The 22,643-nt window shown below is 44.2% G+C and overlaps 1 protein-coding gene across 3 annotated transcripts in view; it reads right to left on the bottom strand.

The window, feature by feature from the left end:
- Positions 1–3,338: 3,338 nt before the first annotated feature.
- dipk2ab (divergent protein kinase domain 2Ab) overlaps positions 3,339–22,643 on the bottom strand; it is a 253,383-nt gene continuing 234,078 nt past the window's right edge. For 2 of the 3 annotated variants that reach the window (XM_067995033.1, XM_067995034.1), the window contains exon 4: positions 3,339–5,573. In XM_067995033.1, the coding sequence (XP_067851134.1) occupies positions 5,242–5,573 (332 nt within the window). In that variant the 3' untranslated portion in view covers positions 3,339–5,241. Of the gene's footprint in view, positions 5,574–16,630; positions 16,707–22,643 lie in introns of all 3 variants that reach the window. The other variant, XM_067995035.1, reaches the window with a different exon arrangement.

Here is a 22,643-nt window from a genome sequence, read left to right on the forward strand (position 1 = left end):
ATCGAATCGGGCCAGGACCTACTCCGTTAATGGTAGGGCGTTGGGGAGAGTTATAGAACAAAGAGATCTAGGAGTACAGATTCATAGCTCCTTGAAAGTGGAGTCACAGGTGGATAGGGTGGTGAAGAAGGCATTCCGCATGCTTGGTTTCATTGGTCAGAACATTGAATACAGGAGTTGGGATGTCTTGTTGAAGTTGTACAGGGCATTGGTGAGGCCACACTTGGAGTACTGTGTACAGTTCTGGTCACCCTATTATAGAAAGGATATTATTAAACTAGAAAGAGTGCAGAAAAGATTTACTAGGATGCTACCGGGACTTGATGGTTTGACTTACAGGGAGAGGTTAGACAGACTGGGACTTTTTTCCCTGGAGAGTAGGAGGTTAAGGGGTGATCTTATAGAAGTCTATAAAATAATGAGGGGCATAGATAAGGTCGATAGTCAAAATCTTTTCCCAAAGGTAGGGGAGTCTATAACGAGGGGGCATAGATTTAAGGTGAGAGGGGAGAGATACAAAAGGGTCCAGAGGGGCAATTTTTTCACTCAAAGGGTGGTGAGTGTCTGGAACGAGCTGCCAGAGGCAGTAGTAGAGGCGGGTACAATTTTGTCTTTTAAAAAGCATTTGGACAGTTACATGGGTAAGATGGGTATAGAGGGATATGGGCCAAGTGCAGGCAATTGGGACTAGCTTAGTGGTATAAACTGGGCGACATGGACATGTTGGGCCGAAGGGCCTGTTTCCATGTTGTAACTTCTATGATTCTATGATAGGTTAGGAGTTGCACTGAGAGAATACTGAGCTGGGGTGAGCTGAGCCAGATGCAGAAGAGCAGAGAAAGCTGAGACAGACTTGGCCACAAAGAGTAGTACGAGCATTAGAGTGAGTTGGCCCAAGAAGCGTGGAGCAGAAAGAAGTACTGGAAACAACAGCTATAACGAAGCAAGTAACAAAGAACAAAACACATGTACCGGAGATTCAAAATGTAAAATTTTGTGAGGTTTCAGAATCTCAAGACTTGCTAAAATAATTCAAGGTTACAAAAGGCTCCAAAAATGTGAACATTTAAAAAAAACTATGTGAATTGTCAATACTGAATAGCATTTCTCTAACGAATACTCGACTTCTTGTTGTTTTGAACAGATAAAAATAGTACCCCCGGTGGCTCAGTCTGCAAGTATAGGATGGAACTAAGCCATATAGACCAGGAAGCTATTGGGTGGTATTCCTGGTTTGTTCTGAGTTGGCTGATCTCAGTCAGTGTGGAAATAGGTGTGCTAAAATTGGCTTTCGTGGCCTGGACTAAGGTGGGAAATCATCTAGCTCCTGATAGATATTCAGTAACTCCTTCTAAAAAGTGCCCATTTGTCGATGCTGGATGAGGAAATAATCAAGCTCGAATATGATGCTCTACATGGTCAAATAGCCTACTGATGCTTATGTCTAGGCTCACACATGAAAAATGGCAACCTGGTTGAGGTACTGGAGGGTGTCCATGAAACCGTACCTCTATATTCAATATAGTGTGATGTATTGCATTTTGGTAGGAAGAATAAGCGGGCCACATACTGCTTGGATAATAAGTGTCTGAATGGGGTAGAGGAGCAAAGGGATCTGGGGGTACAGATACACAATCACTAAAAGTGGTGATGCAGGTTAATAAGGCCATAAAAAAAGCAAACCAAGCACTGGAATTTCTAGAGGGATAGAACTGAAAAGCAGAGAAGTTGTGTTAAACTTGTATAGAACCTTGGTTAGATCACACTTGGAGTACTGTGAACAGTTCTGGTCTCCATATTATAAAAAAAGGATATAGAGACACTGGAGAAGGTGCAAAATAGATTTACTAGGATGATACCAGAACTGAGGGGTTATACCTATCAGGAAAGGTTGAGCAGGCTGGGGCTCTTTTTTCTACAAAATAGAAGACTGAGGGGTGACCTGATAGAGGTCTTTAAAATTATGAAGGGATTTGATAGGATAGACATAGAGAAGATGTTTCCACTTGCAGGGGAGACCAGAGCTAGGGGCCATAAATACAAGATAGTCACTAATAAATCCAATAGGGAATTCAGGAGAAACTTCTTTACCCAGTGAGTGGTTAGAATGTGGAACTCGCTACCACGAGGAGTAGATGAGGCGACTAGCAGAGATGCATTTAAGGGGAAGCTAGAAAAACACATGAGCGAGAAAGGAATAGAAGGGTATGCTGATAGGGTTAGATGAAGTAGGGAGGAAGGAAGCTCGTGTGGAGCACAAACACTGGCATGGACCTGTTGGGCCTATTGGCCTGTTTCTGTGCTGCACGTTCTATGTAATTCTATGTAAGATGTGAATCAACAAGTTCAGGAGGGAGAAAGTTGTGTGGAGGAAATAAATTCAAAAATATGTCTGGTGGATTGAAGGACAAACTCTGGCATGGAGATATGACTACACTTCAAATTTGCTTGAACGAATAATAGTGAAGTAGTATTATGTAAATGAAGTCACTCTGCAAAAGTAATTGGACAGGTTTTTACAAATTCTGTTGCTGTAATTCGATTATTTGCCCCGGCTTTGCTAATGCACTACACTTCAATCCCTGAAGAAAGCAGGATGTCCTTCAAGTACAGTAGTCACACAGTGGAGCAACTCAAAATAACTGTACGCCACAGACCGATGTTGAGTTTGACAGCCGATGTTGCATTCTGGCTTTACCGGAGATCGTTGGTTCCCAATCTTTGATCGGTTGGAGGTGAGAAGCAAATGGAATGGGGAGGAGGAAAAGAGAGAAGTCAAACAGTGATATGTATATGAAACTGCACGTCAGCACCTGTTAGCGGCTGAAAACAGTAACGTTAGCAGAGACCATGCAAGTTCAGCACTGGGTGTAGAGACTGTTGAGGGGGGCAAATAGGGATAGGAGTCATTAAGTGTGCATTTGTACTGCAACTTTCACATCACTGCAAAGTTGGGATATGAATCTAGAATTAGAGCCTTAAGAGAAATGGCATGAGATCCCTGGAGGAAGTCTGACACCACGTGCAATTCCAGTGCAGTGTCAAAATGCTAAGAGTTTCTTTGACCTTCTGGACACTTCTTAAACCTACCGTAGTTAATTTATATATTTAGAAACTGTGAACACTACCGTCTGCGTTTCCTAAACCGTTAAATTTTAACTCCTGAGAGAGAAGCTCTGTGCATGAGCAGAAGAATAGTCGTTCTGGCCAGGCAGTGTAAAGAGAGCACTGCCTAACTGGAACCCATATTGCAGCTACCAGTCTCCGCATAAAATAGAAGGCAACTCCTTTGAAAATACTGACTTGTGCTTTCCAAGGGCAGTAATTACAAAAAGAAGTTTTAATAAGTAAAGTTTTATTATATGAATCCACTTTAAGTTATAAAGACAACTTTTGAATGAAAGGCACAGTGAGTCAGACAATTTTGATAGAACATGGAAACTAAATGAGAACATACAAAAAAAAAGTGAGGACAGCATTGTTCAGCATATATAAACCTCCAAAAATCCCATTCGGAAAATCTCAGGAGACAACCATGTCATCACTAACAAGTTATAAGTACACAATAGAAGCTACATTTGTACCATTAAACAGATCATAATCTGATTACTTCAGTGTCTGAGGATTTTTTTTTAAAAAAGAAAAATAAACACTATTGCTTTCTACTGTACTTTGTGGTGATGTTGCAGAATTCAATTCCCTGCAATGAAGCCAACTCAAGCTAGTATTAGAATCAAAAGCATCAGCGCGATTTAAAATGGAGATTAAAGCCACAAAATTGCTTTATAGGGAACAGCTTAACATTTATCCAGATTGAACCACAAGCATGAAAGGAGCTGGCAATGGTGTTGCTGCTGCACTTCAGCTAATCAACAGCAAAAGCAGATTTTCCACCCTATCTTCCACACAAACAACAAGGCTTTTTGTTTAACGTGCCAAACACACAGATTTTTTAAAAACTGAAAGCAAATTAATATAGTTTCGTTAAACAAAATGGAAAATGCTCACTCTAAACTAAGTTCAAATTACAATACTGTACCAACATGTAATACACAGCAGAAAGCAACTGCCATCTGTGTCAGCCCAGTAAATCAATAAAAAATAAAACCAGTCAAGCACGTGGCAAATGTAAACTTGTGACCAAAAACCTTATCCCAGTGTTAGTTGATGCATTTTTAATACATAAATAACTATTGAAAGACTTCCTCAGTATACTCCTACTGGTGTTTAATTCAATAAATAGGTTTATTTTCTGTTACCAAGGTGAGGGTAATTTTGTAACAATTTTTATTCTTTGGTATATGCTCAAATATTAGATGCTTTTGTGTCTGCCTCCTCCCCTCCCCTTAGAAAGGAAGCTCTCCTAATTTTATTTACAGAATAGTCAACTTGGTTCTCTTAGAAGTAACCCCTTACAGATCCTCAAATGATTATCTTGGCTTTTTTTTAAAATGTCACTGCTTCGAAACAAATTAACCTCAGGTCACTATTTCATGCTCACAGGCGCCTTGTGTAATAATTAAAAATAATGAGTTTTTCCTCTCCCAATCCTTTGTAGAACATGAAATTATTGCTTAACAGTGATGAGGGGATGGTTTAAGGTTTTGGACAGTATACCCCAATGCCATATTTTCTCAGTGCTTCAGTTTACAGATGATAAATTACAAATATGTTCACGTATTTGAAAAGTAGTATGGGCAAACTCGTATCAAAATTTTGAACATTCAATTTGATGGCAGTACATGTAAGTTTTTTTTTAATACAAACTTTTTTTTAATGCTTTCCTTATTCAAAATGTAGAAACGCAACACAACATCAGTAGGTTAAAGCCTTTAAACAGGCTTTCAAGTTAAGCAAGGTTTCCTCAGTAAAGGCATCAGCCTCACAAATTGTGACAGTAATACTGTGTTATGTCAATTGCCCTTTGACACATGTGCAATCAATAAACCTGTCAGAGTCTATTATCTCCAGTGACCTGCTGGTCTTCCTCTGAACTACCCCTCAGGCAATCAGAGAATAAGTCAATAATAGCTCAATGCTCTAATCAGATAATCAGTTCCACACGTTTGTTTGCAGATGTCCATTGTTGTTCCAAGCATGAATTATCACCCTGTACAGTGCCATAACTGCATAGTTTCATTCAACTTTAGTTTACATTCTACACAGGAGCAACTCTCACGTTCAACTCAACTGCAGCCTCAAATCTAGGGCAGTGTGAAAAGCAAAGGATCCCGTTTTGAGCTACCTTACATTGTTGTTCAGCTTTGCAAGGTAGTCACGTAATTCTCTTGCTGCCTGGAATCGACCATATTCTTTCTTTGGGTTGGCACATTCTTCAAGCAAGGCCTCCAGTCTGCCAACTCTGACAATTTCTACAGGAGGGTTATGCAGGAGCCCTCCGGTTGTACCACGCCAGGTGGCATACCTAGAGAGCAGGTTCTGGCAGATGGCATAGTAGTTGTGGTCAACTGTAACACGAGAACACAAAACGTCCTTTGAAAATGACAGGCAGGCCTCCTTTCCACAATCGTCAAACTTGCTCTCGTACCATATGTCCCAGTTTTGAGGCTTATCTGGAGGGAACAAAATTGAAGAAATTTGATCACCAATTTGTGAAAACTTACTGTTTATTCTAATTTCATCATTAGTATTATGACTTTAGTTAATGCAGCTAATACTGCAACTAAAAATTATCAGAGCCCAAATTACTTGTTAGAAAGAAAAAAACATGTGTGTAATATTTATACAGTGGGACCTCTATTATCTGCAATTCTGGAGGAGATCCACTAGCAGATAATGGAACATGGTGAATAATTAAGAATCCACCTATATTTAGTCTGGCACAGTGACTTCTTAACTCCCAATTGTCTATTCAGATGACCTTATCAAGTCTCCAACATGTACAGATAAGGTCCACATTTTAAAAAGTACATCTCATCTCCACACTCATTTTAAAACGAGATATATTCTTGTAAGTAATATGTTGGCAACCTGATTCCTGTGGGTCTCCCAGACATGAAGTCTGCACTTGTTTCCTGACCCAAAGCTACATTTCAGATCTGCATGGATAGTAAATTCTAGTATTGAGCATCCTCATAATAAACACTTATCCTGTTGGGTCACGAACCCAGAGTCAGTGAAAAATCAATTAAGAACACTCAATTGCCTTTTAGCTGGTTTATGCAAAACTAAGCCCCAACCCCCACATAAATGACTGTGGATATAATCCAGACCATGATAATGGTGCGGACAATCAAGGTTCCACCATAACTGGTTTAAGTATCAAGGTTGTCAGAATAAGTGAGATCATAAATCACAAGTTATGATGCACAAGGTATCCCAGTTATGGGAAACAGAATCAATAGGATCATTAATTCAAGCTCGGTGCCCTTGTTTATTTAATAAAGAAAGGCAAAAGGAAAAACAGAGATTTACATGAATGAGTACATGGGCGCCAGGCACATCTTTAGGAAATGCCATGTAGCCTACGCACACAACACACATTTTAACTGAAATTAGATCTAGTCCTGGTTCAGTGTTGTTACTAGAACTTCAATAATGGTGTGTCTGAAACTTTTGTACTAGAATGTAATTTTGACATAACGAAGGCCAAAATACTAGCAAAAAAATGTACATGCTTCAGTATATCAAGATTTCTTCTCCTGACTCCAGCACTGGTGTCCTGTTCTCCTGCATTTGCCCAGGAGTCAGAGAGAGGGAGATCAGCAGACTGGAGTGGGAGTTTGATTACTCATCAGGTTATTACAGCATTAACATTGACCCAGGTCTAAATAAAACGGTGCATACAGCCTGAGAGAGCAGGAGACCAGTGACACAGCAGAGTAAGAGAGCAGGACCAGACCAAAATTACTGTGATATATCGAGGTTCTACTTTGATTTATCCAAATGCAATTTGATGTCATTTGATGCTAGGAACAGACATCAACATTTTGATAAATCATCAAGACTTCACTATGTATCCATCTGAACTGTGGAAAAGTACCCAACTGTACATCTATAGATTTGTCCTTCCATATTAGAGTTGTGACTGAAGACAACACCTGGAGTACTGCTAGTTACACATCTGTTTACGGTACTGGTTGTAGGAACAATCCGAGGTGATGAATTAAGCATATCAAACAAGAAAATCAATGGCCTCCTGTGCTGTAAACTGCTATAGTTTTACACAATTTGGCATAAATATGGTTTTTCCTATAACTTTTTAACCTCGTGTGGCATTGCACATGGGGAATCAAGACCAAATGTAGTCTTCAAGTGAAGTGGAATTAGAAGCTGAGGGATAATTGGATCAGGGTGCAGATGTAAATCAGTCCTCATTTTAAAGTCATACATTCCACCCTTATTTTTATATCATATATAAAATAAAAGTATTATTTATAGATAAATAGAAAAAAGTTATGGGAGCAGAGCAGTCGAGCTGATTGAAACATAGGAGCTGGGAGTTGCAAAACGGAGGCAGTACTGCACCACCAAGGTTAACGACTAAGGCAGTGGAAGGCTGACAAGGCTCAAACTTTCCACAAATAACGTGCAAACAATATAAGCAAGTAAATAATATAGACACACCGATCTGCAATTGTGCAGTGGCAAGTCCACACACACACCACACACACATCGAAGCAAGGCTGATTGATTTATGCGAAGAAGAAAGCAACCTAATGAGAAGTAATTTTAAATACACCTCATCTTAAAGTGCACACTATGTAAACCACTTGCATTAAAGAGAAATTGTCACGTAATTCTACACATTATAAAAGGAAATTACCAATGCACTTCTCAGAGTTTAATGCTTTGAAACTGGTGATTACTGGTAAACTGGGAAGAAATATTGGCCTGGATTCAGAGGTCGGAGACCTCGGATGGTGAGTTGGATGATATTGGGGGGTTGGTTGGAGATATCAGGAGGGGTCAGAGACATCAGGGAGGGGGGCCGGGGGAGAGTGGCCGTGGATAGATCGGGGGGTCAGATAACCGGTGGGGGGGGGGGGGGGGAGGGGGGATGGCCGATTGAGTGTGTGGGATCGCGGCAGATAAGCTTGTTGGGCCTAGACGAAACACTCCTGCTCCTCCTGGCCCACAAGCAGTGCAATTAAGTCACTTACCTGTTGATTTGGCCCTTCTTGCCTCCTCTTACGTGGCGTGAAGCAGAAGGCCTGGGAATCCTGGCCTCCAGGAGTTAAAAATAAAAAAAGCTATTAAAATGGAGGCCTGCAGCCTCCTTAAAAGATTTTACTGACTGACCCGCCACCTGAGAGCGGGTTGGTCGCCTGCCCCTCGACCCACCTCCGTTAAAAACGGAGATGGGCGGGTTGGAGACGGGTTTTACATTTTTATAATTTTTACCTTCCCACACACCCCCAACCCACCCTTGGGGGTTAAAATTATCTCCATTATGTGGCGAACTCTCCCTAATGTGATGTCATGAATGGACAGTGTTGCCAAATGCCCTCCATTCCTATTCATGTTACACTGAAGGAGAGTTTCATACTATGATAGCAGGGGCATTCTAAATGTTCCTAGGCTGGCTCTAATTAGCAGGATTTTTAAAAAAATTGCTCACACAATTTCTTCCTCTTAACATACTGACTCCTTGCTAGGGCACAGCTCTATCGGCTGCCTTTCGGTACCTCACCCAAGTAGTTGCTCTTCATTTGTGAGCCCACACAGCAAGTTATTTGATCACCCAACATCCACATGCTTGAAATATTTAAGGATAAATACACTAACAAGGGGCAACAGAGTCACCAATATTGAACTGTCTCTGTAGCATTTAAAGTTATTAAACAGTCCAAAAAACACATCTCCTGCTTTAAAGTACAACTTTCCATTTCAGGAGTTCACTGGATACCTATCTACGCCGATTTTGATGAATAAATGCTTTTAACAACTATTTACATTTCTACAGTGCTTTTAAAGGAGAAAAACGCCCAAAGACATTTCACAAAAGAGGAAGAAGAGGAGACGCTAAGCCTTTGAGGAAGAGTTAGGAGAGGTTTTTGGTTGAAGAAGCTTTTAACAACAGAGGGAAACAGAAAGGCAGAGGGGTTTTGGAAGGGAGTTCCAAAGTGCAAAATAGCTGAAGGCTTTGCCACCAATAGTGGAATAGAGGGCTGGATACACAGGAGGCAAGCGAAAGGATTGAAATGACCAGAGGTCATGGAAGGTGGCATAAGGCTGGACATGGCTGTGGAGGTCAGGTGTGATGAGGCTGTGCAAAGATTGAGGATGAGGATTTTAAATTTGATGGGCTGGAAGACAGGGAGTCAATGTAGGTCAGCAGGAATAGGGGTGATGGAACATTGGAACTTCGTACGGGTCAAGATCCAAATGACAGAATTCTCGACGATTGGAGTTTATGGGGAGTGGAGATCAGCAAACAGGACAATGGACAAAACAAATCTAGAGATGCTGAACATATAAATAGGACTTTTGCAGCAGTAGGAGTGAGATTAGCGTTGTCAACTCTCCCTGATTGCCCTGGAGTCTCCCGGAATGAATGACCGATATCCCGGGCGATCTTGCTGACAACCTGGGAGTAAAGTACTTCCGTGTTCTGGTTTGTGCCTGTGCACCTCAGACATCCTGAGCTATCAATTCCTGCCTCACACCATCCTACACAGAGGCGCTATCTTTCACCAGATTGAGCAATTCCCTGCTGGAATATCCCTCCTGGCTGGCCACTGGTCCTGTCCCCGCCTCCCATAAGTTCACTGGAGAGGCAGCTGGCCGCACTTCTTGTGAAGTTACAGCAGTGGAGAGGGACCAGACACAAGGAAATTCGCTGTGCCTGTAGTAGCCTGCCTTGCTTGCTTTATTGCCATGAGCTAGCAGGAGCAGGACGACTTGTATCTGGTGGAGGAGCCAAATGAAGAGGAGGATTACGGTCTCTGGCTATGAAGCCGTCATAGACCTTCAATTTCAGCACAATCATACTCAGGTCAGTCGTTCAAAATTACAGCCTTCAATGGCAGTCGTTGGCACCCTCAGCAAAGCACAGATATCAAGCCATTAAATAAATGTCATAACATTTGCAGACTGCAGCGAATGTCATATAACTGAACCCCTTGGAATATGTTCAACCCGAATTGGCAACCTTAAGTAAGGTGGATGCAAAGCGTGAAGGTGAAAGTAAATCACCTGAGTGATGTATAAAATACTGGGTTTGAAACTCAGCCCTAGAGGTACAATGACTGCATTGGGACAGATGGGAATGGAACCACACAAAGATAATCCAACAGAGATAGATCACAGAAGAGAGGTATTGAGAGGACAGTGCAGTCAACCAAGTTGACTTCTGCAGAGAGATTGAGGTGGACAAGGTGGGACAATATCCTGTGGTCAAAGTCAAAGTGGATGCCATTGGTCACTTTGACCAGGGTGGTCTCGGTGCTGAGGGCAGGGCAGAAACAGAGAGTTATGTTGGAGATAAGGATAGAACTAGAAGGTGACAACATGTTCAAGTACCATAGAGAAGAAAAAGGGGTTAGAGATGAAGCGGTAATTGCAGAGGACCAACAGGTCAAGGATAGGCTTTTTGAGGAGCGGGGTGATGAGAATGGTTTTGAAAGGAAGAGGGACAGTGCCAGAGCAAAGAAAGCCATTAGCAATATCAACAACTATTGGTGACAGGAAAGGTAGCTGAATGCTCAGGCATTAGGTGGGGAGAGAGGTCAAGGGGGCAAGAGGTGGGCCTCATGGAAGATATGAGTTTTGAGAGAGCAGGGGACAGATCGAAGAGAAGCTGCAGAATGGCAGGAGGTGATTGAGCGGCTGAGGCTATAATGTGAAATAACTTTTAGATAACTTTATTGCATTAACAGCATATGACAGCTGATGCACGGGACATAACCAGCATTGCAATAAATATTTTGTGCAATTTTTAAAATGCAATGAAAATAAGTGACTTAAGCACTTCTGTGCTGGCAATAAAGATTAATGAAAAACTTGTATTTATACAGCGCCCTTAACGACTTCAGGATGTCCCAAAGCGCTTTACAGCAAATGAAGTACTTTTCAAGTGTAGTCACTGTTGCAATGTAGGAAATGCGGCAGTCAATTTGCGCACAGCAAGGTCCCACAAACAGCAATCAGATAAATGACCAGATAATTTGTTTTTTTTAATGACGTTGGTTGAGAATAAATATTGGCCAGGATATCGGAGAGAACTCACCTGCTCTTCTTCAAAATTGTGCCATGGGATCATTTATATGGCATCTGAAAGGACAGATGGGGCCTCGGTTTAATGTCTCATCTATAAGACAGAACCTCAGAAAGTGCAGCACTCCCTCAGTACTGCACTGAGGTGTCATCTTAGATTTTTGAGCTCAGTGTTTAAGAAAGATTTACAATGGCAAGAGCTACAATAAGTGAAAAGATTAAATAATCATGTGTGACAGAATCTTTAGGAAATGAGAATGGCAGAAATGTAGATTGACTGATGGCAGTTTAAGAATTGCCCAAGTGCTGATATAGCAATAAAGAGTACAAGTATAGATCAGGATGCTGCTGGGATGTGTTGTTCTCCAGGCTGGATTCCATTAAGGGACCTGATTTTTCATTATTTGCCAAATTAAATTCCACATAAACAGAAATCAATTTACTTTGTTGATATGTGCATTCCTTTTCAACTGCACCATTGAATTCAAGAAAACTTGACAAAAATGTTATCTTATATTCACAATGATCACAAACCCAGCTTATTTTGGTACTTAGAGAGACTGACAAAAAGAGGTCAAGATTAAAAAGAGACCAGATCCTTCAGTCTGGACATTGAAACAAATCTCCAGCTTTTAACACACTACATGGAGCAGAGAGTAAACTTGCAAAGAACATAAAAGTGGACTGTTAAAGCTTCTACAAGTATGTAAAAAGAAAAAAAGATTAGTGAAGACAAATGTAAGTCCCTTACAGTCAGAAACGGGAGAATTTATAATGGGAAACAAGGAAATGGCAGAGCAATTAAACAAATACTTCGGTTCTGTCTTCATGGAAGAGGACACAAATAACTTCCCAGAAATACTAGGGAACCAAGGGGCTAGTGAGAAGGAGGAATTAAAGGAAATTAGTATTAGTAAAAAAAAGTGCTGGAGAAATTAATGGGACTGAAAGCCGATAAATCCCCAGGGCCTGATAATCTGCATCCCAGAGTATTAAAAGAGGTAGCCATGGAAATAGTGGATGCATTGGTTGTCATCTTCCAAAATTCTATAGATTATGAACAGTTCCTGCAGATTGGAGGATGGCAAATGTAACCCCGCTATTTAAAAAAGGAGGGAGAGAGAAAACAAGGAACTACAGACCGGTTAGCCTAACATCAGTAGTAGGCAAAATGCTAGAGTCTATTATAAAGGGTGTGATAACAGGACACTTAGAAAATATCAACAGGATTAGACAAAGTCAACATGGATTTATGAAAGGGAAATCATGTTTGACAAACATACTGGAGTTTTTTGAGGATGTAACTGGTAGAACAGATAAGGGAGAACCAGTGGATGTGGTATATTTGGATTTTCAGAAGGCCTTTGATAAAGTCCCACATAAGAGGTTAGTGTGCAAAATTAAAGCACATGGGATTGGCAGCAATATACTGGCATAGATTGAAAATTGGTTAACAGACAGGAAACAGAGAGTAGGAATAAATGGGTCTTTTTCGAGGTGGCAGGCAGTGACTAGTGGGGTACCGCAGGGATCAGTGCTTGGGCCCCAGCTATTCATAATATATATCAATGATTTAGATGAGGGAACCAAATGTAATATTTCCAAGTTTGCTGACGACACAAAACTAGTTGGGATTGTGAGTTGTGAGGAGGATGCAAAGAGGCTTCAAGGTGATTTAGACAAGTTGAGTGAGTGGGCAATTACATGGCAGATGCAGTATAACATGGATAAATGTGAAGTTATCCACTTCGGAAGGAAAAACAGAAAGGCAGAGTATTATTTAAATAGTGATAGATTGGGAAATGTTGATGTACAAAGGGACCTGGGTGTCCTTGTACACCAGTCACTGAAAGCAAATATGCAGGTGCAAGCAAGCAGTTAGGAAGGCAAATGGTATGTTGGCCTTCATTGCAAGAGGATTTGAGTACAGGAGTAAGGATGTCTTACTGTAATTATACAGGGCCTTGGTGAGACCACACTTGGAGTATTGTGTGCAGTTTTGGTCTCCTTACCTAAGAAAGGATATACGTGACGTAGAGGGAGTGCAGCAAAGGTTCATCAGGGAGATTCCTGGGATGGCAGGACTGTCGTATGAGGAGAAATTGGGTCGACTAGGCCTGTACAGACTAGAATTTAGAAGAATGAGAGGGGATCTCATTGAAATGTATAAAATTCTGACAGGGCTAGACAAACTGGATGCAGGGAGGATGTTTCCCCTGGCTGGGGGGTGTCCAGAATGAGGGGTCACGGTCTCAGGATACGGGGTAGGACATTTAGGACTGAGTTGAGGAGAAGTTTCTTTACTCAGAGGGTGGTGAACCTGTGGAATTCTCTACCACAGAAGGCTGTGGAGGCTAAGTCACTGAATATATTTAAGAAGAAGATGGAAAGATTTCTAGACACAGAAGGCGTCAAGGGGTATGGGGAGAGAAGCGGTATTGAGATAGAGGATCAGCCATTATCATATTGAAAGGCGGTGCAGGCTCGAAGGGCCGAATGGCTTAATCCTGCTCCTATTTTCCATGTGTCTATAAGCCTTTAAAGGGAGATTTCCTGCTGACATATTACTTGCAATATGACTCTCAAATACTTGGACTTGTTGATTACCTTGGAATTTGTCAGAAGGATTCTGTGCCCACATTATGCTTCTTGGCAGAGAGAGGGGGATGATCTGCCCTAGAGACATCTTTGTTACTACTCTGTATGATCCATTTCTTGGCTGGTCCACTTTAGAGTTAAGCTATTGCAGGAAGGAGAGTTCCCGCCCTCTTTAAATGACCCAGCTGAGTTGGATAAACTCACCTCCTGGGGAATCCAAAATATAAGTGCCAGTAAGAGAGCAGGTTTGTACTCAAGCCGCTTAGGTTGGAGTCAAACACTTACATTATATCAGAGATTTTCATGTCTTTTTCTAAATTTGCCCTATTTAGATAAAAAATCTTTTTATTTCAATGATTTTGTTAAAACCACTGACCCTGTACTTTAATCTCTCAAAACACTGATCTCTTCAGAAACAAGTTAAAAAACAGGAAAATATCATACTTTTAAATTCTATACACTAGAAAAATGATAAAGACAGGATTACGGAACAAAACACGTAGCTTAAAGAATAAAGGTCACTTTGATGTTAAAAAAATTGTGCTGGTAAAGGTGCGGGTGTTAGTGCTAGGAAATAATCTCTTCCCATTTCAGGCACCCTGTGTCAGCATCCAACACTCCTAAGTTAGGTATAGCACAGCTGGAAACAGAGCAAGCCTGCCTCTACTCTGCCCCAAAAACAATGCTCAGCCCTAACCTGAAATAGATTTTCTCTGTACAGGAAGAGTAATGTCCCCTTTATACTTCTGATCAAGACGACACATACAATGTTGTTTCTGGTGCGATGCCGTAATTATTTCAGAACATTAGAGCTGCTGTCAGATTTTGACATTGCGTTCTGATTTATTACTGCTCCCCAAATACAGCAGTCACGTCTTTCAATTACTGAAGTGTGCTTCAGTGCAGAGTTGTGTCCGAGATGTCCTTTACAGTCAATAATTCTTTCAGTAATTAATTGATACCAGAAAATAAATCCTATTTCCATCATGACAGTATTTTCTCTCATCAGAAATGGTTTTTCAACGTACGTAATCTAGCTCCTTACAATATTCAGATCCTGTCAAAGGTTGATTTCTTCTCTGGATCATTTTGTTGTCAGACAAATCCAGGAATTGTCTTCTTCAAAGGCGCAGGACACTTACTTGAGGTTCACATGATGTAAGGTGCCAAAAGGCTTTTCAATGTAAAATTTGCTACTTTCAGTGATGTATAGTCTTAAAACAAACTGTCAAAAAGTGTTGAGTAAAAGGCAGTTCTTGACTAATGGGACTGCTTGTGTGCTTACCGCAGAAAAGGGCCTTAAGTTTAACCTTATAGCAGCAAGTGAAATAACTAAGGAATTGTTTTCTAATTCATATAAACCAGGTTTCATCATTTGCAGAAGTGCTTACAAGTTGATAAGCAAAGTCTGTGTCAGACTTCACCCAATTAGCTTAAATTTCAAATTCTAAACATTCATAAAACTTCAACACATTGCAACTAGGCATGTGTGGCATGTAACAATCGAAAGCAGGCAAGGCAAGTACATAAACCTCCAATGAAAATGAGGCTTCACTATAAAAATCCACATGCTAATCAGGTGGACTTCTAAAGGTAAAGAGTTGCACACCATGTTGCAAGCATAAAACAAAACAGGAAAAGAAAGCTAATCATTTCCTGCTTTGACCTGATAACCTAGCCTTTCCTCATGGAGAGAACCAGGGATTTATAAACAGCTACAAATCTAGACAGAAACTTTGTTCAGCGACAGCAATTAGCTTCCAATTCCGCTAAGTGTCCCTATTTACAGCAATTAGACTTTGTGGCCTTAGGACAGAGCTTCACCTTAGCAGCAGAATAATACAATGGGTGGAATCCTCAGATTTACCAGGAGCAACAACATAGGAGATTTACTAGCATGATTATATGACAATGTACAGAATAAATTGCTGTGGACACACAAAAGAGAAACAGAATTTTTTTTCAACTTTCTTCTTCTCCAAATCACTACTCTGATGTCTTCCAGCTGCAGGCCTGTTGATTTTTTTTATATTTAAAAAAAAGCTTTTTTCAGAGCTCAGGCCGAGCTAGAGGCTTTATTTTATAGATCACAGCATTTCTGATCACAGAAACCAGTATTACTGTGCACAGTATCTATCACTATCCCGATTCATCTCATACAGTTCTCCTTCCTTTATGTATTCTTTAATCTAAAAGGTTTTTGTAAGTAGACTGGCATTTCTCAGAATAATAAACCTAATTTTCCCCCCAGTTGCCAGGCCTCTCATCTAATTGTGAGTACATGCAAGATACAGAAACGCTGCCAGAAGTGACATTGAAATAACACTACCCACATTCTAGAATGATGATTTGACTGCAGAAAATTGTTATTCTTCATGCTGCTGTCACGTATTCCTTTCAGTAAAGTACATTCACTTCAAATTTCCATTTATTCAGCTATTTCTCAAAATATTTTCTTAACAGTCATTGCTCCAAATCGTGACATGTGTGGAAAGAAAATATTAGCCAACCATTGGAACTTTTGTTCTCTGAACGATCTGTTTTTCCTCATAATTTAAGTGATTGAACGAAGGACACATGGGGCTCAATTTTCAAATGAAAGTCCGGGTGCGTTGGGGGTGGGGAGGCAGCGGAAATCAGTAAAACCCCAAGCGGGTAAGGAACCTGGCTCCAACCCGTCGACTTCTGCGTCTCACACAGACGCATCTGTGCGCGCTCGGGGTTCTAGAATCTGGAAACCCCGCTGGCAATTAAAGCTGGCGGGACGATATTTAAAGAAGCAAATGTACCTCATTGAGGTACTTAAGTTTTTTATTTGTTACATAGTAGGTAGTTACAACAATTTTCAACTTACCTGGGCAGCTTTCCCACGGCTTCCGATTCATGCCTGGTGAAAGCAGGAGCGAAGGACCAGATCAGGCAAAAGTAAACTAAATAAATTAAACAAAATAATGTTTCACAAAGTTAAAAAAATAAATAAATCTACCTTTCAAATGATGTCTCTGCACCACCCTGCTCCGATATCTCACCCCACCGATGTCTCTTACCCAATGCTTCAGTTGTACTACTCAGCTATACAGACCAGGAAAATCCCAGGTTTCATTCCTGGTCAAAGCAGAGTTGATTGATCTCAGCCAGGGTGGCAGTGGGGCACTACAATTGGTCATAGCCTCTCCAGGCTAGGGAGAGGCTTAAAAAAAATCAATTATGCCTCCACACCTGACTGCTGGAAAGCACGTGGTGGGTGTTGGGTGAGGATAGGATCAGGCTCAGCTGTGATGCTCCCACAATTGAATAGTCTGCCAGCAATCATCATTTATCCTCACACATGAAGAATGGCTACTTGAGTGAAGCAATACTAAGGCCTACAATTAAAAGAGACTAAATGATCGATGCCTAATGTTACAAGATCAGGCACCATTACAACTTACAGACATCTGTGTGTTGTGTTTAGTTGTTGTAGTTCATACACCGTGTGGCCTGGTCTTTTGCCATCCTAAATAACGTTTGCTTTTAAAAACTCAAATCAACTTAACCAACAAAAAAAGTGATCCCAATTTTGTTGAATTCTTTTACTATGAAAAAGAATTACAGCAAAATCTTTTGAAAATAAAAACTAGAGGTTTCCAAATGATGTTACGTGAAGGGCAATGCTTTCTATTATGGTGAGCTAATGAGACTATGGGCTCGATTTTAGGGTCGGGTTTCCTGCGGGTTTCAACGGGGGGGGGGCCCCGAAAATCCCGCTATGCGGTCACGTGACCGGATCGCGACGCGATCCTGACCACTTCCGGGTTCCCCGATGACGTGCGGGGCTGCGTGCGTGGCCCCCGCTGGTAGGAATCCCGCAGGCAATTAAAGCCAGCGGGGTTCCACTTGAGAGTACTTACCTTGCTTGTTGAGGTCAGTTAATGACTGAATCAGCTGTCAAAAGAGGAAGTGTGGGATTTCACCTGCATGGCAGAGTGTTTCACACACTGGGGGAAACAGTCTCTCTCCAACCAGGCGTGTTGCAGCCAGCAGCCTGTGGCAGGTGCCAAGGTGCACCCCACGGGGGAGAGCCCTCACCCACGCAGGAGGCCACCGCGTCACATAGGGCAACCCCTGCCCCCCACCACCCCCCGCCAAGCCAGAGGACAGACCGACACGAAACTGCAGCCCCAGTCCGAGGAACCACCCACCTACCCTGCACAACCCCTCAGACCAACACCTGCCAGATGGGTGGTGCGTGGACACCCTCGGAGGACGAACAGCATGACCAGCCCCAGCAGCCTCGCAGTCCACGCCGTCCGCCGCAGAGACGTGGAGCCCCCCAACACGGTGTTGTTGCACGCCCACCTGCACAGCAGGAGGGAGGGCTACCGCAGAGAGAGACGCATCGCAGAGGGCACTACCCTCGCCACAGGGTCCACAGACGGAGGCGCAACTCCCCGGACCTCTCCGAGCAGCAGTGCACAGGGAGGCGCAGATTCGCTCGACATGTAGTCGTGGAGATCTGCAGGCTCTTTCATGCCGAACGGCTCCTGGCTGGCCCCAGCACCAACTGCTTACCTGTCGCTGTCAAAGTCACCACTGCCCTCCACAACTTCTCCTCCGCATCCTTCCAGGGTGCAGCCGGCTACACCGCCGATGTCTCTCAGTCGTCTGCGCGGAAGAGCCCTGCAAATACACCTGCACCTACTCTGCAGTAACACGATGGGTGGCATCAGTGGTGGGTCCTCATAGTGATACCCAGGAGCGGGCATTATTGGACACAACAGACAGGATTCGCGGAGACATGGCAGTGGTGGTGCCAATATAATGTGTGCTGTTTGTTGCTCTGAAATTCAATATAGGTAACACCCATGGCAAACCCTCCGACACCCTTGTGCACCCCCTTCATGCTCACGAAACATTTGCCGTACGCTGCCTACTGCACATATGTGATGCATGCCCTGTGGCTGCAGCACAGGTGGTGGCAGGTTGAGTGAGGCTGGCCATGAGGGAGATGCACGAGAGGGTGAGTATGGGATAGAGCCATGAGATTGTATGAGGATTGGGTCGCGTGTTAGTGGCAGGATGAGTACTGGCGAGGTGAGTAGGTGGAGGTAAGATGAGGATGGGGTTTGAGTGGGTATGAGGGGTGATGTGACAGATTAGTGTTGGCGGTGCCGAAGGAGATGTGGGGTTGGGGCAGTGTTGTGGCAGATGGAGTGTAGGGGAAAGACTTCGTGTTCTCACTGTGGCTGACCTACTGCGGTCATTGCAGCGCCTCCTGCACTGTATGCAGGTGGGCGATATGTTGGTTGCGCAGGTGACCCCCTCTGCCACCTCGAGCCAGGCCTTCTTGGTGGCAGAGGCTGGCCACTTCCTCCCGCCCGCCGGGTGCAAGATCTCTGTCTTCGCCCTCCTCCTCACCCCATCTGATGATACCTGGGGTGAGGCATCATTAAACTGGGAGCAGCCTTCCCCCTGGGCTGCTCCATGCTGTAATTTGTTCCATTGGTTGCAGCATCTGTCAGTGGAGGACTGCCCCTTTAAATAGAGCGCCTCCAGCTGACAGATCGTACTGCGCATGCGCAGACCGCCCGACACGCAGACCAGCAGCGCGGACCCCGGAGGAGCGTGTTGCCTGCTACGATCGCGCGGGCAACCCACTAATTTCACCGAGCGTGTTGACCACGCTCCCGAAACCCAACCCGCCGGAAACCCGCAGGCCTGGTAAAATCGAGCCCTATATGGTGGTGTGACAGCAGATCTCAAAATGTAGAAGCTGTTATACACTGCTCCCTCCATTTAATGAGTTGGATAGTGTGGAACAAAAATAAATCACTGAAAATTAGAAGGGACTTTGAAGTGAAGAGTGGATTTCACAAATAAACTTGAATATTCGTTTTATAGCCAAACCCACTCTTGGGGCTCGATTTTGGCGTCGGGTTTCCGGCGGGGGGGCCCGGAAAATCCCAATATCCGGTCACGTGACCGGATCGCGACGAAATCCCGGCCACTTCCGGGTACCGCGCTGACGTGCGGGGCTGCGCGCGCAAGCCCCGCTGGTGGGAATCCCGCAGGCAATTAAAGCCAGCGGGGTTCCACTTGAGAGTACTTACCTTGCTTGTTGAGGTCAGTTAATGAGCTGAAGCAGCTGTCAAAAGAGGAAGTGTGGGATTTTAGGTTCAAGGCAGTGAGCTTCACACACTGGGGGAAACAGTCTCTCTCCAACCAGGCGTGTTGCAGCCAGCAGCCTGTGGCAGGTGCCAAGGTGCACTCCACGGGGGACAGCCCTCACCCACGCAGGAGGCCACCGCGTCACATAGGGCAACCCCTGCCCCCCACCAAGCCAGAGGACAGACCGACACGAAACCGCAGCCCCAGTCCGAGGAACCACCCACCTACCCTGCACAACCCCTCAGACCAACACCTGCCAGATGGGTGGTGTGTGGACACCCTCGGAGGACGAAGAGCATGACCAGCCCCAGCAGCCTCGCAGTCCACGCCGTCCGCCGCAGAGACGTGGATCCCCCCAACACGGTGTTGTTGCACGCCCACCTGCACAGCAGGAGGGAGGGCTACCGCAGAGAGAGACGCATCGCAGAGGGCACTACCCTCGCCACAGGGTCCACAGACCGAGGCGCAGCTCCCCGGACCTCTCCGAGCAGCAGTGCACAGGGAGGCGCAGATTCGCTCGACATGTAGTCGTGGAGATCTGCAGGCTCTTTCATGCCGAGCTGCTCCTGGCTGGCCCCAGCACCAACTGCTTACCTGTCGCTGTCAAAGTCACCACTGCCCTCCACACCTTCTCCTCCGCATCCTTCCAGGGTGCAGCCGGCTACACCGCCGATGTCTCTCAGTCGTCTGCGCGGACGAGCCCTGCAAATACACCTGCACCTACTCTGCAGTAACACGATGGGTGGCATCAGTGGTGGGTCCTCAGTGATACCCAGGAGCGGGCATTATTGGACACAACGGACAGGATTCGCGGAGACATGGCAGTGGTGGTGTCAATATAATGTGTGCTGTTTGTTGCTCTGAAATTCAATATAGGTAACACCCATGACAAACCCTCAGGCACCCTTGTGCACCCCCTTCATGCTCACGACACGTTTGCCTTACGCTGCCTACTGCACATATGTGATGCATGCCCTGTGGCTGCAGCACAGGTGGTGGCAGGTTGAGTGAGGCTGGCCGTGAGGGAGATGCACGAGAGGGTGAGTATGGGATGGAGCAATGAGATTGTATGAGGATTGGGTTGCGTGTTAGTGGCAGGATGAGTACTGGCGAGGTGAGTAGGTGGAGGTAAGATGAGGATGGGGTTTGAGTGGGTATGAAGGGTGATATTACAGAATAGTGTTGGCGGTGCCGAAGGAGATGTGTGGTGGGGGCAGTGTTGTGGCAGACGGAGTGTAGGGGAAAGACTTCGTGTTCTCACTGCGACTGACCTACTGCGGTCATTGCAGCGCCTCCTGCACTGTAAGCAGGTGGGCCATATGTTGGTGGCGCAGGTGACCCCCTCTGACACCTCGAGCCAGGCCTTCTTGGTGGCAGAGGCAGGCCGCTTCCTCCCGCCCGCCGGGTGGAAGATCTGTGCCCTCCCCCTCCTCCTCACCCCATCTGATGATACCTGGGGTGAGGCATCATTAAACTGGGAGCAGCCTTCCCCCTGGGCTGCTCCATGCTGCAATTTGTTCCATTGGTTGCAGCATCTGTCAGTGGAGGACTGCCCCTTTAACTAGAGAGCCTCCAGCTGACAGATCGTACTGCGCATGCGCAGCCCGACCGACGCGCAGGCCAGCGCCGTGGACCCCGGAGGAGCAGGTAATTGATTCCTATTAGTGGGTTGCCTGCTACGATCGCGCGGGCAACCCACTAATTTCGCCGAGCGTGTTGACCACGCTCCCGGAGGACCACCCGCTGGGAACCCGCAGGCCTGCTAAATTCGAGCCCCTGATGTCATCTCATTGATTTGGCTATAAGGAAAGAAAGGAAACCAGTTTGCCTAAGAACCATAAAACATTTCAGTAGACACACATGCTGCAATGCTCAACAAAGCTTCCCCGTAATTGAATTTAACAAAGTCAGGTTTTGCAAAGCTGAAATGGTGGAAAGCCCAGCTGGTGCAACTTTAAATTCTTGAGGAGCAATAAAGTTATTCGAGCAGTATTTAATTAGAGCTCATGAACTAGATGACTGTGGGCGAAACTGATGGCTGTGATTAAACAGAACTATATACAGTGGCTTTTGCCTGAATCCATACCTCGTCTCAATTTATTAGCTGACACAGGCTGAATTTATCTCAGCAGCTGCACCCTTGCTCAGAAAACAGAACTGCCCTCTTTGTCCTAAAGCATAAGCTTTCCTGTGGGCAAATAAACTATTATTCAATAAAACCTCTGGCATATAGGGGTGCCATAATATGTATTTTACATATGCTTCTTTCTCTCTCTGTATTTTCAGAAAATCACATCCCTATACACTTAGAATGTGTAGATTTTTCTGTAATTTTATTCTTCTGATTTTTTTTTTGTTCATATGTTCTTGGGAAGTGGGTGACACTGGCAAGGCTACAAATATTGCCCGTCTCTAGTTGCCCTGAGGGCAGTAAGAGTCAACTGCATAGTGTGGGACTTGAATCATATACAGGCTAGACCGAGTAGGGGTCCAATGTTCCTCCTCCCTGAAGAACATTAGTGAAGCACTTGGGTTTTTACGACATGGTTATTTTCCTGGTGCCAACCCACAAATTACCAGATTGATTGAATTCAATTTCACAATTTCCATGATGGGATCTGAACTCATATCCCTGGGTTGCTAGTCCAGTACTGTAATCACTAGGCTGCCTTATCCATCAAACATTTCTCATGGCCATTGCTTTGCATTACTGTCAACTT

Source organism: Heptranchias perlo, chromosome 13, assembly GCF_035084215.1.
Source record: "Heptranchias perlo isolate sHepPer1 chromosome 13, sHepPer1.hap1, whole genome shotgun sequence".
Classification (NCBI taxonomy): domain Eukaryota; kingdom Metazoa; phylum Chordata; class Chondrichthyes; order Hexanchiformes; family Hexanchidae; genus Heptranchias; species Heptranchias perlo.